Genomic DNA, 21,704 nt, shown 5'->3' with positions numbered 1-21,704 from the left:
GTCCTGACGAAGGGTCTCAGCCTGAAGCGTCGACTGTACCTCTTCCTAGAGATGCTGCCTGGCCTGCTGCGTTCCCTGCTTTGTTAGCTCACTTGAGCAGACGTTTGAAAAGCAGAAAAACCAATAGCGCACAGTCCCAACCAGCAACCTGTGATCAGACCATTCGTCGCTAGAAATCCCAGACTGGGGAACCCTATCCTTTAATTTTCTGAGGAATTTAATAATATGTTAAAGCTTCATGAAGCTATTAAAAGTCAGTGGGGAATATGCTTTCAGTGAATTTGCAGAGCACCCATAAAGGAACTGTTGAAACACTCCATACAGCGCTCAAGAACATGGAAGTAAAATATGAACAATTCATTTGGGTAACTCCTAGAAACAAAGGATGAGAAGTGAGATAGAATGAAGGAACTGGAAAATAAATTATCATATGATTTGCATTTCTAAAACAATTAAATAATTAATGACTAGTGATAGTTTTGAATTCAATTCTGAATATTGAAAAATTCTGACATGCTGGTTTCTTTTTAAATATACCTGTGCCCCGATATAGAACATTAAAACACGTTATAGGCCCTTTGACCTGTGGTGTTGTGCCAATCTTTTAACCTGCTCTAAGATCAATCTGACCTTTCCCTCCCACATAGCCCTCCATTTTTCTATCACCCATGTGCCTATTTAAGGCTACGTCCACACTAGACCGGATAATTTAGAAAACACTGGTTTTGCATAAAAATGATAGGCGTCCACACCAGGTGTTTTTCAAAATATCTCCATCCACATTAGAACGGATATTTGGGTAAATCTCCTCCTACTGAGCATGCACAGGACACACAGAAAACAAGCGAAGAGGAAACGGTATACCTGGTGCACGTTTGTCCAGTTACAGACTAGAAAAATTTTAAAGGAATTGCTGTTTGTTCTCACGTAGGAGGACTTAAAACTAAAAAAAACAAATACTGGAGTGTATGGAGGCAACCGACAGGGAGTTCACGGACAGTATGACCCAGCTGACGACGAACATTGAAAAACTGACTAACTCTGTTGCATTAATAAAGCACCTTGTTAAATGTATAAAACATGTCTGCATCAGTGTTATCTTGTATTTCCATACAATGTTACATTAGGCTGTTACACATCTATCGTCAGAGAAGTACTTGCATAGATAGGTAAACCACCTTCATACAAGCAAGGACAGAAAACAGGGCAATGTGAGAATACTTATTTATTCAGTAAGTTATGGGTCAAAGTATTTGGTGAGTACATTTCTAACTCTTCTGGCTTCAGTCTCGTTGCCGTCTGTTCTGAAATTGTTAGGTTGTATAGGGGGGTTGCGTTCAAGAAAACAACAAAATGCCGTGCTGCCGCCATCTGTTCCGGCACGTCATGACAGTGTTTTTAAAAATATCCCTTTACCCCGTCCACATTACTCTGCCCAACCGGCATTTTCAAATTTACACACTCTGGAGGGTGTTTTAGAAAAGCTCCGTTTTCGGGGGAGGAAAACACCGTTTCGGTGTGGACGGAGGGTCAAAATGAAGAGAAAAAGCTTCGGTTATGGATTTATCCGGTCTAGTGTGGATGTAGTCTAAGAGTCTCTTAAAAGTCCTTAATTATATACCCTTACCACCACACCTAGCAGTGTGTTCCACACACCCACTCTCTGTAAAAAACATACTGCTGACATTCCCCTTATACTTCCCTCCAATCACCTTAAAATTATCGCCCCCCCCCCACCTCGTATTATTCATTTTCACCCTTTGAAAATGTTTCGGGTCCTCCACTTGATCTATGCCTTTTATCATCTTGTACTCCTGAAAATATACTGGTAGTTCTGTCCAATAAACATCACAAAAGTTGCCAGAGATAGTGATTGACTCAATTAGTAATTAAGTGATTGTTCCTCTATTACAGTGGTCGGGCATATTACCAATTGTGCAATCGTGGCCTGTCCAGCCGAGGTCACAGCTGCAGGTCCTTGAATCAGGTAGAAAAGTCCCATGTCCTGAACACTGATTTTCACAAGCTGCCCTTGGAGTCTCACAGTTTGGTCCACCCCAGCCAGTGGCACAGTGACATTCTCCACGAACGCAAATTCCTCGCCCTGAACACGTTGAGTCTAGGCAGTCCACTGAAAAAATAATGAAACAGCAACAGGATTTAAACCTATTTTACTCAAACTTTTTAAAAAAAGTATATCAATTAAATAACAGGCAGGTTCACTGTTACTTAAAACTTCTCAGGGTCATATAAGACACCAGCAACAATCAAATTTATGTTGGAAAAATATTAGTTAAAAATGACCGCCTTAGCTCCAGGGAAACTCTGAGGTCAAAGGTCTGCTTCCCTACTGGCAATGCTGCTCATTATGAGAGGCCAATTTGAACTGCATTAGATATGAGAGTATTTTGGACCCAAAGCATATCTTATTTTTTGCGAGGAAATTTGGTTTTACAGAAAGCAAAAGATATGGGTGAAGAGTGAAAACCACCGCGTGAAGCAAAATATTTATAGCAATAATCATGGAGTTATGCTGAAGGCTTCTTGGAAAGCAGCTACTGACACTTATAGTTTCTTTTTCTTTTTGATGTTAACATCCTGAAGACATTGCAAAGCAATTTATTTTTGTGAATTTCATGTTTGTCAAAATGACTGATATTACCACTGGCAAATTTTCATCTTTTTTTGCTGTGTTTTATTGTGGGTATTCATAGGATGAGTTTTTTTTAACTAGGTAGAAAGGCTTGCCAAGGGGTTACACACATGATTGTCCTATCACTTGTCTGGTTTGGATATAAAACACAGGGCACAGAAGTGAAGATGCCGTGTTAAAGCTAATTCTACTGTTCCATAGTACTCCCGCCGGCTGGTGGCATAGTGGCATCAGCGCCAGACTTCGGAGCAAAGACTCCCTAGTTCAAATCCAGCCGGCTCCCTTGCACGCTTTCCATCCATGCTGGGTTGTGCGTGGAGCTATCAACTCAGCCTCGTAAAAAAATAAGAAGGCCTGTTAAAAAAACACCATCGTGACAGCATCCCAATGACTCCACTCGGAGTTAAGGACTTTCTTCTTTCTTCTATAGTACTCCCACCAATTAAAAGGGCTACAGAGATTACTTGCTGCCGATTCTCCATTCTCCAGTCCTTCATGGTCAACTCAAATTGTTCTAATTAGTTTCAGAAAGCATGCTTTATTACCATAAATAGTGCAAGTGTTCACAAATGCAAAATAATGGTTGCTAAAGTCCTGCCTAAAATTAATTAGTGAGCTGAGTAACTATTTCACCTGATCAAAACAGGAAGAAATAGTCACCCAGCTTACCTTACTTCATCTATTTTTATCACTTTAATCTCACCACTGTGAAATCAATATTTCTTAAGTCATATGGGGTTGCTGCTTCCAGTCTTACACTTAGAGAATAGATCTTGGGTCCCTGCAGTGATTAGTCTAAAATAACTCACTACACATAGAAATGCTTTGAATGCCTGCCATGGTGGTACGGAAGATTTTTAGGATCAGCTCACTTGTGTCTACCTTCTGTATAATTTTGACAATGGCAATAATTTTGACAAACAGAATGAGAATGAAAGGGAATCAGAAAATTGCTTTTTTAAGCAGAATTTAACATCAACATTTCTTGGCGACTTTGAAAATTCATAAAGGGCCTGGAAATTAAAAAATCTGGTCAAATAAATTGAAAGGAAACTGAAAAGATTAATCGATGAGGCAGACTTGCTGAAAACCCAATTTTATGGCTGAGCAAATGGATATTGTTATTCACACGGTGGATTGTTCTGGTTTGACATTACATTAGTGTTCCCTGAGGTCAAAAGGAGGCCAGGAGCAATGCACAGTTTATACAGATGACGTGACCTCAAAATTTGCAAGGCAGCAGGATTGAAGTGAACAATATGCACAAAAGCAGCACACCCAGTAATGCCCTTCCTTTGCTGAAGCCTGATTGCAGACCTGCCTGTTCACCTTCGCACTGCACCATAACCTGGCACAAAGCCCTCCTCAGGTCAATTTAGCCAAATGCACCTGCAAGTTTGTTGAAATGTAGCTATTGGCTTGTGGTCTTGTAAACACCAATACATCCCTATTTTCAGCTCCTTAGACCATTAAACAAGACAATAAGACTATAAAATACAGAAGCAAAATTAGGTCATTCAGCCCATCGAGTCTGAGGTAAGATATAACTAAAGCCTATGATCAACTAAATGTCACTGGAAAATTCTTGATAACAGCTCTTACAGCTAGTTACTTGACCTGCAGTGTTCCCTTTATATTCAACAGCTATAGTTGAATTTTATACACCTATTGTATACATGCATTTTTATAATATGCTTGACAGTAAATACTTCTGTCCGATGTTATCTCCAGAATACATTAAAATTAGTCAGGTTACCATCCAGAATATCCACTGGAGAAGAATGATGTACTTCTAAATAGTGATTCAATGGATGTTATGGGTAATACAAGATGTCCCCTGTAAGGGTTAGGCCTGGCCACCAGTGCTGAGCATGTGTTATGTGCCATCCTGTCCCATGGGCTAGTATTCTCTGTCTCACTCTCTCACATACACTGGCCACTTCTGCCTTGGACCCACAATCAGGAATGCAGAAAAGGAGACAGAACATATTGATGATTATATCAGCAGGGAGCATATGAAAAGATTGGTATCCACAGGCCCTGGTCAAGGGTCGGTAACCAGCAGAGAACGGTGGCCTTGGAGGAGTTGGTGGACTGCATGCAGAGGTTTTGAGTGTCAGCAGGCCAGTGGGATCTAGTAGAGGGGCTGTGTAGTGCTGCATGAGGGGGAACAGTCGGGCAGGTAGCAGGGATGCTCCCTCACAACTCGTGACACATGTTCGATCCTGACCTCCAGTGCTATCTGTGTGGGCTGTGTATGTTCTACCTGTGAATACAATGGTTTCCTCTGGGTGCTGTGCCTACTCCATACATCCCAAAGATGTACAGATTAGTAGGTTAATTGGTCAGTGCAAACTGATCCCAGAACATGGGTGAGTGGTAGAATCTGAGGGAGGTTGGTGGAATATGGGGAGATAAATAAAACGAATGGGATTAACGTAGGATCAGCATAAATGGGTGCTTGAAGGTCAGCGTGGACAGCAGATGAAATGATTAAACAGTTGATGTTACGGGTAGAGACCCTTCTTCAGGTCTGAGAAGGAAGGAGGAAAATGCCAGAATAAAAATGTGTGTGGGGGAGGGGAAAGGAGGCTAGCCGGAAGGTGATAGGTGAAGTCTGGTAGGTGGTGTTACGTACCCCGTAACTGGGTTGCCAAACCAGCAGAAATGGACCACTAGCTGGAGTCTGGATTACTGGAAACTAATAAAGTTTTATTAAAGAAATAAGTAACACAGTACTCTAATCATAAGGATATAAATGCAACAGGTTAGCAATGATAAAACACACATGTACACAGAACTAGGGTAATAGGAATCAACCAAGCTCTATCGCAGTCTAGGGGTAAAATGATCAGTCTCAAGTGACGCAGAGTTCAGTTCAGCTTAGTACAGTTCGCAGTAATTGCTGTTGTGCCGTTGGAGAGAGAGAGAGAGAGAGAGAGAGAGAGATGCAAATTTTGATTCAAGCAGATCTTTGATGTTCTTCACAGTTGGCTTTCGGGCGGACCCTTTTATGTCTTCTATCCCGCTGTGGTCACCGACTGTGACCCCTCCGTTCCGGATACGACCGTTCTTCCTCGGTGAACCCGACACCCAGGCAAAAACGGACACACACACCAGATTCCCACCGATCGTACCTTTTCACCCTGTGAGTCTATGGGTCGGTTCCCTCAAACCAGACCTCCAAACTCTCACCAACTTGTGGGGGCACACCGCTCTTCCAGGGTTCCGTTATCTCGTGATCTCAGCCTTAGCGAACCTGTTCTTTTTATCCCCCTGCTGGGGTATCGCCTTTCCATCAAACTTCAAACATTTCAGGTTCAAAGCAACTGGTCTGTCAATATTCTGAATTGTGTTTCTTTTCCGTTATCTCTCTCCTCTCTCATTAACATTTTGAACTTTTCTCCATTTGTCTCCCTTATGTCTCTCATTAGCATCAATCGTCTGATAACTGGGTTTGTCGTCACAGTGGGAAAGGTCAAGGGTTGGAGATGAAGGGATCTGATGGGGGAGCAGAGTGGAGCACAGGAGGAAGGGAAAGAGGAGTGGACCAGGGGAAGTAATAGGCAGGTGAGAAGAGGTAAAAGGTCAGAATGGGGAATAGAGGAAAAGGGGGTGGAGAGCCTTTTAACCTGTTGTGTGACTGTCTAGGCCTTCCCCAGCAGAATGAGCATGAGAGGAAGTGAGACTGTCTTGGCCTCCAAGCCATTAAAAGTTGCCCTGCTCACTCCCTAGTAATAACTACTAAAGGCTGAGGAAGGGCAGCAGCTGTTCTTAGTAGGAGACAAGATAGAACAGGCTATAAAATGCCTTTAATGAGCATTAAAGGAATTTATGTTCTTTAAGCTGCTTGTCCACATAAACAAACATGCCTATTTACTTTTTGAAAATTACTGTAATTAAGAGAAAATCAATATAATTTTCCTCAATTTCATCAGTCTTGTTAACAACACATCCACAATTTTGTTGTAATCCATTCTACAAATGGCTTATTGCAAGGCAAATCGTAGCAAGAATTCTCAGTCCACACTTTGGCATTGAAAAGAATTTCAATTTAGCATAAGATCACCTCTCAATCAATTCATTAAAACTACCTTAGATTAACTCCCCAACCTTCATGGAAAACATTCTCTCTGACTCCACCATCACTGCTTGCATGAAGCATGAAGCTGAAATTTGGATATGTTTATATCCTGAAGTTTTATGACTATTCGGTCAGAAATATCACTGGTTTTACTAATTCATATGCAAATATGTTATTTACCATTAGCATACATAAATATATCCCTGCCTGAGTGAGATAAATTACCATTCTTCTCAATTAGACCTCTACTGAAACTGAAAACCATTTTTTTCCAATTAACTGTCTTTGAAACAAGGAGACACTGAAAATAACAAATCATATATCAGAGATAAATGAATCAAGTGTTTCAACACCTTTAATATCATTTTCATAAAAGCAGTGTACAAGCTAGCTGTTTATGTCAGTAAAAGAATACAGTGGCACTAATGGAAGAGCAAAGAAGATTACTTCCCAAAAGATGTAGCACCAAGGAGAAACGAGAAGGCTCTTGTGAGATCTGATGGAGGAGTTTAGAATTATGAAGGGATTTCGATCGGCCACATGCAAAAAAAATCAGTTATTGGTTAAACCATGTTAATAATTTTAAAACTCCAGTTCATTCATGAAATACAAATTATGCCAAAAGTGCAGAATGATACTTCAGTCCGGTGTTTCTCTGTTGCATGAGATACATTGTGAAACACCCAGAATATGTATATTGATGTTAATCCCTGAGCAGTGCTTAATTAGAGCTCCTTTGTGGAGCTGAATTAGCAATTCACACATTTCGCTGGTGAGCACTAACACAGCATAGACCAATCAAAGGGTCTTTGGAGGAGGATACACCCAGAATATGAACAATTTAAATAACATCACTTACTACCAGTTTTGTATGGTTCCCACACACAAAAAAAACCCAGTTGAGTTGAATAACAGGGATTTTAGAGGAAGCTGAACAAATATGGACTAAAGAGGAGCAGCATGTGCTGAGTGTGGAGTTTAAGCACTGCCAAGAACCAGTTAGGTCAACCTTCTGTTTCCACATAATATGTTGTATGCAGTGCTGTTTAATACTTCCCAGTATTCTCTCAACCCTGAATTAGTTGTTCTCAGTTAGAATGCAGTTTTCCCCAAGAGTCTTGTGAGTGAACTAGATCTGATTATTGTCTGACAACTGCTCTTTTGGAATCAAGGAGTAGAGCAGGAACCTCACTCCTTGAGGCAGATGCTTTGCTCTGACTTGGGCAAAAGCTAAATTAAACCATGGCATGGCTGGGTTCCATAAACTGCAGTAATTGAATACTTGGCCTTGTATTTTGACTGCCTTTGCAAGAGCTGAAAAACAATCGCAATGCTAAGGTTGAGAGCCGCTTCATTCAGAGCTATGGCTGATTCTGCCAATGCTGGCAAAGTGTTCTATCAACACTGATGTGCTAGCCTTCTTATAGATTTAATAGAGTTATTACTTCAACAATAAGATACAAACATGTTTGGATTACAACAAATCAAAAAAAAAGCAACACAGACAAAATGCTGGAGGAGCTCAGTAGGTCAGTCAGCATCTACGGAGGGAAATAAAGAGTAGACTGTTAGACTCTTCTTCAGGACTGGTAGGGAAGAGGGCAGAAGCCAGAATAAAAAGCAGGGGGAGTGAGGACAAGCTGACAGGTGGAAGGTGAGTCCAAGTGAGGCTTGAAGAAGGAATCTGATAGGAGGGAGGGAACCAGAGGGAGGTGATGGGAAGAGAAGCAGCGAGATGGCCACTAGAATGACAGAAAGCAAAATGGGTGGGGCAGAGGGGACTGGTTACTGGAAGTTAGAGAAATTGATGTTCATCCCACCAGGTTGGAGATACCAAAAATGGAATACAAGGTGCTGCTCCTCCAACCTGCATTTGGCCTCATTGTGGCAGTAGAGGAGGCCACGGATAGACATGCCAGTGTGGAAATGGGTGGCCACTGGCAGTTCCCGGGAAATCCTGGCTAAAAACAGAGGTTTAATTGAAAATCATCTTGAATTCAGTGATCACATGATGACAAAGTTTAGCTCAGGGAAACAAATTTACAATTTTTCCACATCAACATTTCCATTTGTCATGTAGTGTGTTGTAATTACTGTCAGCAAATCTAATAACTGTTTCTCACCATCTTAATGCACTTAATCAACAATGTAGTTTACCTGTCTATTAAAAGTTACTATTCACAACTAAGATAAATTTCTAGAGCTGTAAATTGTGATTATAAGCAGTACATAAATTTGCATAATTTTTGATGATAGCATGCCATGCAAGTATTTCCTCTCTTTCCTCAAAGATTACTAGGAAGCAACAGTAACATAGTTGGAGTAGAAAAGTGAAATACTGCATTTGGAAACTCAAACCTAGTAAGTTGACAAACACTGAAATTCTGGGTTAGCATTAGAAAGATGATCCTGAAAGGCTACTGGATTGTCTCAAGAGTTCAATTGGCTCACCACTAATCAGCAGACTAGGGAATGTAGAATGAATCTCTTCATTCTGGATAGACTAATTTGTTGAAGATCCATAGCTGATCTGTGAACTTGTTTGTGGGTTTTTGTGCTGAACTGCTGGAGTGATTACGTGAAGGCTCACCAACAATGTGGGTTATTTCAAAATTACGAGCAACATTGATACATGTCCAGATGGTGTGTAACTGTGATTTTGTAATCTTACTGCTCTTGTTCATTTTATGGTTACTACAGAGGAACAAAATGCTGTCTTAATAACCCTGTGTAGATGATAGCTACTGTAGCCATGTTGTGCTAATAGAGGAGTGGGTGTTCTCTCAGTCCAGTGAAGAGATTCTAATCAAGTGAAGCAATCTATAAGGGATGTTGCATCTACTCAGTCAGGCACAAGGTGAATATTCATCCATACTCTTGACATGTGTTGTAAGCTGTGAAGAGGGTTTAAGAGCTGGGAATTAAATCTCTCATCAAAAATTATTTTCTGTTTTACTCTGCTAAACATGACAAGATTCAGGAACGGTTATTACTGAACAACTGTTAGGTTCCTGAACTGGCATGGATAACTTCACTCACCATTACTCTGAACTGATCCTATGACCTACAGACTCACCTTCAAAGACTCTTTACAACTTACGTTCTCAGCATTCTATTTGCCCAGTTCGTCTGCTTTTGCACATTTATTTGTCCATCTTTGTTGTTTGCATAGTTTTTCCTATTTCTTTTATCCCTGTAAATGCCTGCAAAAATTACATCTCAAGGTAGTACATGGTGACGTACGCATGCTTTGACAGTAAATTTACTTTGAACTTTGCTTTGAGTGGATTCACAAAACTTCTTATTCATAGTAACCCCGTGATGTTGATAGTGGGTGGCTCAAAATGCTGGAGATTACCATCACCAGTTCATGCTCCAGAGCTCCAGTACGCACATGATGCACACAGAAGCACCCAACTGAAATGTCATCCTGCACTCAAAGCATTAAGTGCTATCAGAGGCAGTTCAAGAATGAATTTGAGTTTCAAATCAATTGAACAATGTGACTGCAGTCAGGAGGATTCAGTTAATTGTTGGAGGTTTTTTCTTGTGTGGGATGTATATTACCTGTCACTTTTTTGTTTGAGGTTGGATGCCTGTCAGACCTTACTATGTGACAGGGTTATTGGGGCTTGAGAGTGGATCAGGAGATATATAATCAATGTTGTTTTTGATTAGGTAGCTGAAGATAAATGGATGCAGGCAGTTGACCTAAAATGGATTCACCCTGGTTGGGCTCCTCAGTACTATGGCTACTTCAGTGCTTCTTCGATCTTGGGGTGAGTTCCAGCCAGAATCAAGCCTTGTGATAAGTCTGTCTGCATAAAGACCAGAATGAGATGCAGATAGTCTTAGATGAAGCAAGTTATTGTGAGAAACTGCCATTAGCTAGTAACATGGAGAAAAGCTTCCTCAGCGAGGGGAAGTGTTGAAGTTGCGACTGTGTTTATCTACCTTTCAGTCGGCTTGCTGTTTGGAATTCATGAAGACAAGTGGCCAAGTTCGATTTTTTTTGCCTCTGTGGCTGGAGCATGCTGCTCAGATATGGAGGTGTATAACTGTACTGTATAGTTTGTTAAGGGAAGAACATAGTTTTGATGCTAAAATTAGAAATGAATTTATAAGGAGCTATTTATGACCTTGCTACACATAATATGTAAGGAAACACTTTCCACAATTATTTATAGTACGGAACATGCATTTCAAAGACAACGTTCTTCAAACATCTTTGGCAATAAAGCTCATCAGTTCAATGATCATTTTTAAAGGGTTTCCAGATTTTCCTGCTGAAGGGTCTCGGCTCGAAATATCCACTGTACTTTTTTCCATAGATGCTTCCTGGCCTGCTGTGTTCTTCCAGTATTGTGTGTGTGTGTTGCTTGGATTTCCAGCATCTGCAGATTTTCACTTGTTTGTGTCCAGATTTGCTTTTTGCTTTCCAAAGCTCAAGTGCAGAATACATCCCATCCAAAGCTTCCTTGGCACTTTCCTCAATGTGTCATTAATGCAGTAAGCAAAAATTCTCCAGGCTTATTTCTTCATGCACTTTAATACTTTTCTTTATGGACTGGGGTTACAGAAGGCTCCAATTGTTCCAGATAGCCAGACCTTTAACAACTCTTAATGGGGCTTCACGAAGGCACAATCTTTTCCTTTAATAACCAACAAGAAAAATCTCTGGTGCATGGTGAGAATAATGAGGGAATTATTTTCTTTCCTGAAGCTAGCAGCATCTGAGCACCCAGGCCTGGCACTGAATGGGGCTCAAGCAAAGCACCATGAGTTACCATCTAACAGTATCCTTTTGCTGGGGACTTAGGATGCAAGTGTCCAGGTGCTGCCTTAAATGGGATCCAAGCACTTACGTCCAGCTTCAGACTGGATCCATGCAACCAGGCACATTATAGGGTAATGAAGAAAATGGAAGAGGATCTAGTGCTTTCCCAGCATATATGACAAATAAAGTCTTCTTGGGCTTCCAGCCGGGTACAAGTACCGATTTTAGCCAACATTTCGATGACAAACTCTGCCATCTTCATCAGAGATGATGCATAGGCATTTCTAGTCTGGTGGTATTTATACCCCCATCATCTGTCCCTCCTGATTGGTTAGTCCTCATCCAATCAGATTTACACTGTCCCACCTTGTTTACAATCAAATTCTGGTTTTTACTTAGAGCGAGATCTTCGTCTTTGTTAAAATTCTTTTCCTCTAGTTTTATTTCAATGGCTTCCTTCACCAGGCAATCCCAGAAGCCATTGGCTTGGCACAGTAGTTTTGTGCTGTTGAAGTCAATCCTATGTCCATTGCAAATGCAATACTCTGCTAGCGCCGATTTCTCTGGGTAACCCAAACAGATACACCTCCTGTGTTTATTGATGCGTGTTTCCACCATGTGTCCAATCAGACCGATATACAATGCTCAGCGTTCCAGGGAATCCGGTAAACGGCAGCCATCCTGAATTCCAGGTCATCTTTGACCCACTTAAGCTATGAGTTGAACTTCCTTACAGGTTTGTGGATGGTATTAATCTGGTTTTTCTTCAGGATCCTGGCAATCCTTCCAGAAACCATGGAAATATTGGGAAGACAGGCGATAACGATGGGTTCCTCCTCGTTGTTAGGTTTCCTGGCTGAACCTAACAACAAGGAAGAATCCGTCGCCAAGATCCCCTGTGAATGTCCCAGTTAAGTTCGACCTGTCATTCTCTTGCCCATTTTCCCATTTGTTCTAGATTGTTTCAGCCTTCTTTACTCTGTCACCTGCAAACCTGTGAATCAGGTCACCTAAATTCTGATCTGAATTGTTTATATGACCAACCACAGTGGATTGGAAAGAATCCCTGAGGAACAAGCTAGTCCACAGGTCTCCAACCTGAGAAAGAACCCTCCACTGCCTGCTATCACCAAGCCAATTTTGTATCCAAGTTGCTAGCTCATCCTAGACCCCATGCGTTCTAATCTCCTTAACTAGCTTACCATGACACTCTTGTCAAAAACCTCACTAGAGTCCATGTAGGCGACATCTACCATCTTGCCCTCATCATTCCCCTTTAGCACCTCTTCAAATAACTCTCAAATATGAAACACGATATCCCATGAACAAAACCACACACGTCTGCTTAGTACTTGACTTTCCAAGTGCAGTTAAATCCTGCCTCTCAGAATCCCTTCCAATAACTTCCCCAACAGTAAGTAAATTAGGATCTCAAGAGTGACTTATTCCAGGAAATGAATTTGATAACTGGTGTAAATGACCTACCAATAGACATTACTGCATTTCACTGCATTATTGCACCACACATCATTGCATAAAATTGACTTTCCACTGCATTTTACTGTAAAAATATCGTAATTTAATTTTGGAGCAATAATAATTAAATATACTCATCCCAGGTCATTTTACAGCACTATTAATAATAGAGAATAGCTTTCTTAATTGATTGTAATTTGTAATTCCCAATGAAACATGCTTGAAATCCTCTCTGAAAAACAACTACAGGCAAGAATGGATATTTACAACTTTGACAGTAATACAAGCAGAATTCATTTATTTTTTTAAGAAACAATTTATTTAAAATGCTGTTGACATCCTTTTTCAGATGATGACTTGCCAACTAAAGCTGATTGCTTTCTATGTTACCATGGAAACTGATGTTTTTTTGGTGGTGCAAAGTACTGGCAGGTGCACATCAAATCAGCAGTTGAGCTGATAAAACAAACCCACATCCCAGAGCAATCACCAAGACTGGGATACTCCTGAGAATTTTTCTTCAAAGAAGGTGATAAAGATATTGAGGACTAGATTCTCCAGGGCACATGGGGCACACTGTAATACTAGTTGCAATTTGTGGATAAAAAAGAATTGTGAAGTATTTTAGTAATAGATGGAAATGTCAAATGCCAGCAGCATTAAAGGGTTTTAGGTTGGGGAGGCCTGTACTCAAAATAGATTCAACAGAGCTTTAATATTAAGGAGATAATGTAACGACACTACAATTGAAAAAAAAATAAAGTACAATATTCACAGGCTGCAGTTCCTCAACAGTTGACAGGTGTGGTCTATCTCCAGTACAGACAGACAAAACATCAAATAACCAATCACACTAGAAGCACCAAGGTTTCCGAAAGATTTGTTTTGAATCATTAGCAGTTCCTCTCTCCCTAGGTACTTATTAATTGAAACAGTGCAAGTGACTGCATAAATGATCATATTGTGTTAAAAGAAGAGAAAGAAATGGAGGTCACAACTCTGATAGGTACCTGTTACAGAATTAGCAAATGACACTGCAGAGTGTGAGGTCATTTTAATATCTGCCTAAATCTCATTGTCAAATTCCCAAACCTCACTTACTGGGCTAGATTTGTTCCATTACCACCTACTGCTGTGAAGGTTTCGGCCACTAAGTGGGTAGTATAGATACCCATTCTATTTCAGAACAAGCCTATTCTTAAGCAGTAGCTGGGATCTTACAACTTCCTGAAACAGCAATGTACGAGATTTTCTATTTCCTTCACTGATATTTGCAATTTAGTAACACAAGCAATATCCCTTAATGAGGCCATTAACAATCCTCTCCACAGAAATAGCATCACATTTTGTCAATATGCTATGATTTGATTGACTCTGCACTCCTGGAAACTTCAGGGAATTAGAATATTTGTTGCTTTCAAATATTTTTCCTTGTTACTTTCAACAATGGTGAATCTACAGTGAAAGATTTGTGAAGCAAAGATTCTACGGTGTAATGGATCAGCCTAAGACCATTTATAATGTTCCTACAGATCATTCAATAAAGTGAACAAAATGAAGCTCCGACAGATTTGTCATTACAATACTGTGCAAAACATGACATCTGAGATGCTTTGCTAGCTGTGTTAAGTTCTTGGTGAGTTCAAACTTGGGCATGTATTACAGAGATTTTTTCAGAAGTGCTAATTAATTCTTTGCCACATGGAATTTGCTTGGTTTGACTCAGTTGTACACAGGCATTTTTTAAAATACTTCAAGACAGACTGAATTAGCATCTGGCATGATATTAGTTACACAATACTTTTCACTCCCTTACATTCCACAGTCAGATGTTGTATTAATTCTGTTTTAGTTAATACGAGCCTGTGACATTGAAATCTTTGGAGATTAATTCACTTCTGCAGGACCAAAGCTGATATATTACACATAAATCAATACGAGATGTTTATTAGTCATTTGTTGAATGTGATATTAAATCTATATCCTTTCTTTCTTTTTAAATCTTTTTATTGAATAAGTATACAAAAAAGGTAAGCCATATAAACATTAATACAATGTTAAAGTACAATAAAATTCCAAAAGATAACAATACCAAAAAGAAAATACTACAAACAATGTAATTTAAGCATAAGAAACCAAGATAACATAATAGTATACTAGATTTTATATATATCAATGGAAAAAAGAAGAAAAAAGAAAAAAAAACCCCCCCAAAAAAAAACCCACCGTGCAACTACCTAAAAGCAAAGCAAAGCAATGGGCTAACTTGAAACCAAACAGAGTTAAACTTAAAATCACGTCCTCAATCCCGACCTCCATTAAAACAGTGAAAAAAAAACAAGAAGGGTAAATATTACATTAAATGAAAATATCGAATAAAAGGTCCCCAAATCTGTTCAAATTTAAATGAAGAATCATAAAGGTTACTTCTAATTTTCTCCAGATTCAAACATAAAATCGTCTGAGAAAACCAAAAAAAGGTAGTTGGAGCATTAAGCTCTTTCCAATGTTGTAAAATACATCTTTTCGCCATTAAAGTAAGAAATGCAATCATTCTACGGGCTGAAGGGGAAAGATTACTAGAAATTTTAGGTAGTCCAAAGATAGCAGTAATAGGGTGAGGAGAGATATCTATATTTAATACCTTAGAAATAATATTGAAAATATCTCTCCAAAAAGTTTCCAAAGTAGGGCAAGACCAAAACATATGAGTTAAAGAGGCTATCTGCCCCGAACATCTATCACAGAAAGGATTAATATGCGAGTAAAAACGCGCTAACTTATCTTTGGACATATGTGCTCTATGAACCACTTTAAATTGAATTAGGGAATGTTTAGCACAAATAGAGGAAGTATTAACTAATTGTAAAATCTGCCCCCAATCATCCACAGAAATGGTAAGCCCCAATTCCTGTTCCCAATCTACCCTAATCTTATCAAATGGAGCTTTCCTAAGTTTCATAATAATATTATAAATCATAGCCGATGCACCTTTCTGACATGGATTAAGGTTAATTATCGAATCTAAAATATATATAGGAGGAAGCATTGGAAAGGAAGAAAGTATAGTACTTAGGAAATTTCTAACTTGTAAATATCTAAAAAAATGTATTCTTGATAAGTTATATTTATTAGATAATTGTTCAAAAGACATAAGGGAACCATCTAAAAATAAATCCAAAAACCGTAAAATACCCTTAGTCTTCCAAGTTTGAAAAGCGCGATCCGTAAAAGAGGGAGGAAAAAATATGTTACCTAAAATAGGAATCGCTAACCCGAATTGATTAAGATCAAAAAATTTTCTGAATTGAAACCAAATGCGCAAAGCATATTTAACTATCGGGTTAGAGACCTGCTTAAGGCGTTTCGAATCAAAAGGAAGAGAGGAACCTAAAATAGAACCAAGTGTATAACCCTGAACAGATTGTAATTCCAATGCTACCCATTTAGGAATAGATAGTATGTCCCGGTCAAGTAACCAAAATTTCATATGTCGAATATTAATAGCCCAATAATAAAATCTAAAGTTAGGTAATGCTAAACCTCCATCTCTCTTAGCTTTCTGTAAATGTATTTTACCCAGTCTCGGATTCTTATTCTGCCAAATAAATGAAGAAATTTTAGAGTCAACTTTATCAAAAAAAGATTTAGGAACGAAAATTGGTAATGCCTGAAACACATATAAAAATTTTGGCAAAAAAAACATCTTAACTGCATTAATACGACCAATCAAAGTTAAATATAAGGGAAACCATTTAGATGAAAGTTGAGTAATATGGTCTATTAATGGTAAAAAGTTAGTCTTAAATAAATCTTTATGTTTACAAGTAATTTTAATCCCAAGATATGAAAAGTAATTATTAATCAATTTAAATGGAAATTTATAATATAAGGGAAGATGTTTATTAATCGGAAAAAGTTCACTCTTACTAAGATTTAATTTATAACCTGAGAAAAGACCAAATTGTGCTAATAACTCTAAAACAGCAGGAATGGATCTCTCAGGATTAGAAATATATAAAAGTAAATCATCAGCATAGAGTGATAATTTATGGGACTTTAATCCCCGAGTTATCCCAGTAATATTTGAAGATTCTCGAATAGCAATTGCAAGAGGTTCTAATGCAATATCAAATAATAGGGGACTAAGAGGACAGCCTTGTCGAGTACCACGAAAGAGAGGAAAAAAAGGTGAGTTTAAGGAGTTAGTACGAACCGAGGCTACAGGGGAGTGATATAACAGTTTAATCCAGGATATAAATTTCAAGCTAAAATTAAACATTTCAAGCACCTTAAATAAATAAGGCCATTCTACTCTATCAAAAGCTTTCTCGGCATCTAAAGAAATAACACACTCAGGAACATTTTGTGAGGGAGTATAAACGATATTTAACAATGTACGAATATTATAAAAAGAGTAACGACCTTTAATAAAACCCGTTTGGTCTTCCGAAATAATAGAAGGAAGTACTTTTTCTAGTCTATTTGCTAATAACTTGGAAAAAACTTTAGAATCAACATTTAATAAAGATATTGGTCTATAAGATGCACATTGAGCAGGGTCTTTATCCTTCTTTAGTATTAAAGAAATTGATGCTCTATTAAAAGATTCCGGAAGTTTACCAAGTTTCAAAGAAGCCTCAAAAACCTTATAGAGCCAAGGAATCAATAAAGAAGCAAAACATTTATAAAATTCAACGGTAAACCCATCAGGGCCAGGAGCTTTCCCCAGATTCATAGAAAAAATAACATTCTTAATCTCATCCATTGTAATGGAAGTATCTAATAAAGAAGACATATCCTGTGAAATCTGAGGGAAGTCTAACTTATCTAAAAAATCATTCATATATTTAGAATCTCGAGGAGACTCTGATTTATATAAAGAAGAATAAAAATCACAAAAGGTTTGATTAATCCCCACATGATCCAATATCAATCGATCATTTTGGTTATAAATCTGATTGATTTGAGATTTAACATAATTAGATTTCAATTGATTAGCCAGCAGCTTGCCAATTTTATCACTGTGAACATAAAAATCACTTCTTGTTTTCTTTAATTGGTTTACAATCGAGGACGAGAGTAGTAAACTGTGTTCCATTTGAAGTTCAGTTCTTTGTTTGTATAGCTCCTCAGAAGGAGCCATAACATATTTCTTATCAATTTCTTTAATCTTGTCCACAATTGCCATCTCCTCCTGCTTCTGTTTCTTCCTCAAAGCAACGGAATACGAAATAATCTGACCCCGAATATAGGCTTTAAAAGTGTCCCAAAGAGTGTTAACCGAAATATCTTCTGTATGGTTAATTGTAAAAAAAAGCTCAATCTGTTCATTCATAAAATTAACAAAGTCCGAGTCCTGAAGCAACAGCGAATTAAAACGCCATTGTCTATTGTTTGGTATATTGGCCATAATTTTAATAGAAAGCTTAAGTGGAGCATGATCCGAAATGGTTATAGAATCATAATCACATTTAATCACTGAAGGAATGAGACGAGAATCAATGAAAAAATAATCAATTCTTGAATAGGAATGATGAACATGTGAAAAGAAGGAAAAATCTTTTTCCTGAGGATGCAGAAAACGCCAAATGTCCGTCGACCCAGAATCAGAAAGGAAAAAATTAATCAAATTTGCAGATTTATTAGGTAAAGTCCGTAAAGGAGCCGAACGGTCCAAAGCTGGAGATAAACAGGTATTAAGATCTCCGCCCCAAATCAATGAAAACTCGTTCAAATTCGGAAACTGATCAAACAATGATTTATAAAATTCCGGACAATCCATATTAGGAGCATAAACATTAACCAAAACTACTTTTTTATTAAATAGTAAACCACTAACCAGTAAAAATCTACCATTCGGATCAGAGATAATATCCTGTTGTATAAAAGTAACTGAGGAGTCTATAAAAATAGAGACGCCTCGAATCTTAGCATTGGAGTTCGAATGAAATTGTTGTCCCTTCCAGAATTTGAAAAAACGTAGTCTGTCCCCCCTCCGTACATGGGTCTCTTGTAAAAATAAAATTTGTGCTTTAAGTCTCCGGAACACTTTAAAAACTTTTTTCCTTTTAATAGGATGATTAAGACCATTAGTATTCCAGGAGACAAAATTAATAATAGACTCCATAAATCCTAAAGTCAACCCATAACAAGGAGGATTGACAATAGGCGCGACCCACAAACCCGGAGAGGAAACAGAACATACAAAAGATACCGGGGAAAAGGACGCAACCAATACTTCAATAATGTATATAGCCCAAAGAGAAACAAACTAAAACGTGAAGCCCCTCCCACCACCCCCCACCCCAAGACCCCAAGGCGAAATCTAAAGCAGACCCGCCAGAAAGAAGCAAGCGCTAAAACTACCCCCATGACTTCCGGTATACGCTCCCTAAAAAAAAGGTATAAATATGAAAAGGGTCAGCTAATTGTAAAACAGTAAAAAAAAAGTAAAAAAAAGTTAGCTCAATTAAAATACACACAGAACAGAACAAAAGCCGGAAAGTATATATTAAAAAAAAAACCACAATAAACCTCAAACTCATGAATAGACACAGCAACAAAAAAAAAATAGGATTATTAACATAAAATGATTATAAAAAACAAAACCGAATAAAATTTAAAAAAAACTACAAAATTTAAGGCCGCACAGGAAATACGTAAGATGACAAAAGGGAAGTAACCACTCAGAATCCCCTGGGAAAAGAAAGAAATGACGCAGTTAAAAAGAAAGTTTAGCAGCCATATTAAGAAATCGAAAGTAAACTTTTCTGCCCAAATAGGGCACAGAAAAGTTAAAACCAACCAATTCACAGCCTCCGATCAACGGAGAAAATTTAAAAAAAAGGCAATTAAGATGTTGAAGATGAAAGTTGATCCAGATAACTCTGGGCATCCGATAGAGAATCAAAAAAAACGAAGGGCTCCATCTAACATGCGAATCCTTAGACGTGCAGGGTACAGCAGCGCTGGTCTTAAATCCATCTTATAGAATTCCGACATCACGGATCTGTAACGGACCCGTTGGTCCCAGATTGGTTTACTGAAATCTTCCACGAATCGGAACTTAAGATCCGAAAAATCAATGAAACCTTTAGATCGAGCGAATCGAAACAGTCTCTCCTTGTCTTGAAAGTAATGAAAACGTAAGATAACATGCCTCGGTCTATCTGACCTAGACGAGTATGATGGGATTCTGTGAACACGATCCAGTAGCGGTGGTTGGTCAGGAAATACAGTAGGGAATGCATCTTTTAAAAGTTGGGAGAAATATTTCATAGGGTTGTTAGCTTCCACGGCTTCCCTGACGCCAATCATTCGTAAATTCTGCCGTCGCATTCTAGATTCCAAGTCAGAGTTTTTAAAAGTCAAAAAGTCAAGTTTCTTCTTCATTACATTAATTGTTTCTTCGACTTTCCCCATCTTAAGCTCACTTTGTTGCGCGGATTTTTGAAGATCAGATATAGCCGACTGATGTTCCGCAATACATGTTTGCATCTTATCAATTAAATCGGCAATTTTCTGGAACTTAGTTGAGATTTCCGTATGAATCAGGTCTTTAACAAAGCCCATAATTTCTGTACGAATCATCTCCCTAACAGAGGTTGAAATTTCCCTCTGAATTAACTCCGATATCGCTTTCAAAGTCACCGGTGATTCAGTCGGAGGGAGATCCGTAGCTTTCGGTTTAACCGAAGGTTTACCATCCTTGCCGTCTTTCCCGTTCTTAGACATAGCCGATCTCAATATCATCCAATTGTCAGAGAATTCAGTTTAATTCAAAGTATTGTAAAAATTGATGCCTTAATAGTTAATTAAAGTATAGCTGACCATAGAGAGAAAAAACTCAGAGGTAATGGAGCGAGTCAAGAACGCGACTTCACTCCATGAGCGCTACCGGAAGTCCCCCTAAATCTATATCCTTAAAAGAAAACATAAACATAAAATTTTGTGTAAATGAATCATTCTGATTTACAGTATTAGAAACTAGCAGAGGTACAATAATAACAGGGTTGTCGTGGTGGGAGATTTTAATTTCCCCAATATTGATTGGCATCTCCCTAGAGCAAGGGGTTCAGATAGGGTGGAGTTTTTTGGGTGTGTTCAAGAAGGTAGTTAAGCCTACAAGAGGAGAGGCTGTACTTGATTTGGTATTGGAAAATGAATCTGGTCAGGTGTCAGTTCTCTCAGTGGGAGAGCATTTTGGAGATAGTGATCACTATTCTATCTCCTTTACCAATGCACTGGAGAGGGATAGGAACAGACAACTTAGGAAAGCTTTTTATTGGAGTAAGGGGAAGTATGAAGCTATTAGGCAGGAACCTGGAAGCATAAATTGGGAACAGATGTTCTCAGAGAAATGTACAGCAGAAATGTGGGAAATGTTCAGGGGATATTTGTGTGGCGTTCTACATAGGTACGTTCCAATGAGACAGGGAAAGGATGGTAGGGTACAGGATCCATGGTGTACAAAGGCTGTTGAAAATCTAGTTAAGAAGAAAGGAAAAGCTTACAGAAGGTTAAAAAAACTAGGTAATGAGAGATCTAGAAAGTTATAAGGCTATCAGGCAGGAGCTTAAGAATGAAATCAGGACAGCCAGAAGGGGCCATGAGAAGGCCTTGGTGAGCAGGATTAAGGAAAACCCCAAGGCATTCTACAAGTATATGAAGAGCAAGAGGATAAGATGTGAGAGAATAGGATCAATCAAGTG

The 21,704-nt window shown here is 38.6% G+C and overlaps 1 protein-coding gene across 4 annotated transcripts in view; it reads right to left on the bottom strand.

Annotated features, from left to right (window-relative positions):
- The window catches only part of tenm4 (teneurin transmembrane protein 4), an 806,559-nt gene that overhangs the window by 158,830 nt on the left and 626,025 nt on the right, over window positions 1-21,704 (bottom strand). For all 4 annotated transcript variants that reach the window (XM_063053966.1, XM_063053965.1, XM_063053964.1 and 1 more), the window contains one exon: window positions 1,931-2,131. In XM_063053966.1, the coding sequence (XP_062910036.1) occupies window positions 1,931-2,131 (201 nt within the window). The remainder of the gene's footprint in view (window positions 1-1,930; window positions 2,132-21,704) is intronic.

Source organism: Mobula hypostoma, chromosome 7 (assembly GCF_963921235.1).
Source record: "Mobula hypostoma chromosome 7, sMobHyp1.1, whole genome shotgun sequence".
NCBI classification, from domain to species: Eukaryota; Metazoa; Chordata; class Chondrichthyes; order Myliobatiformes; family Myliobatidae; genus Mobula; species Mobula hypostoma.
Note: the sequence above shows the minus strand (reverse complement) of the source record. Positions and strands in the feature narration are given on the sequence as shown.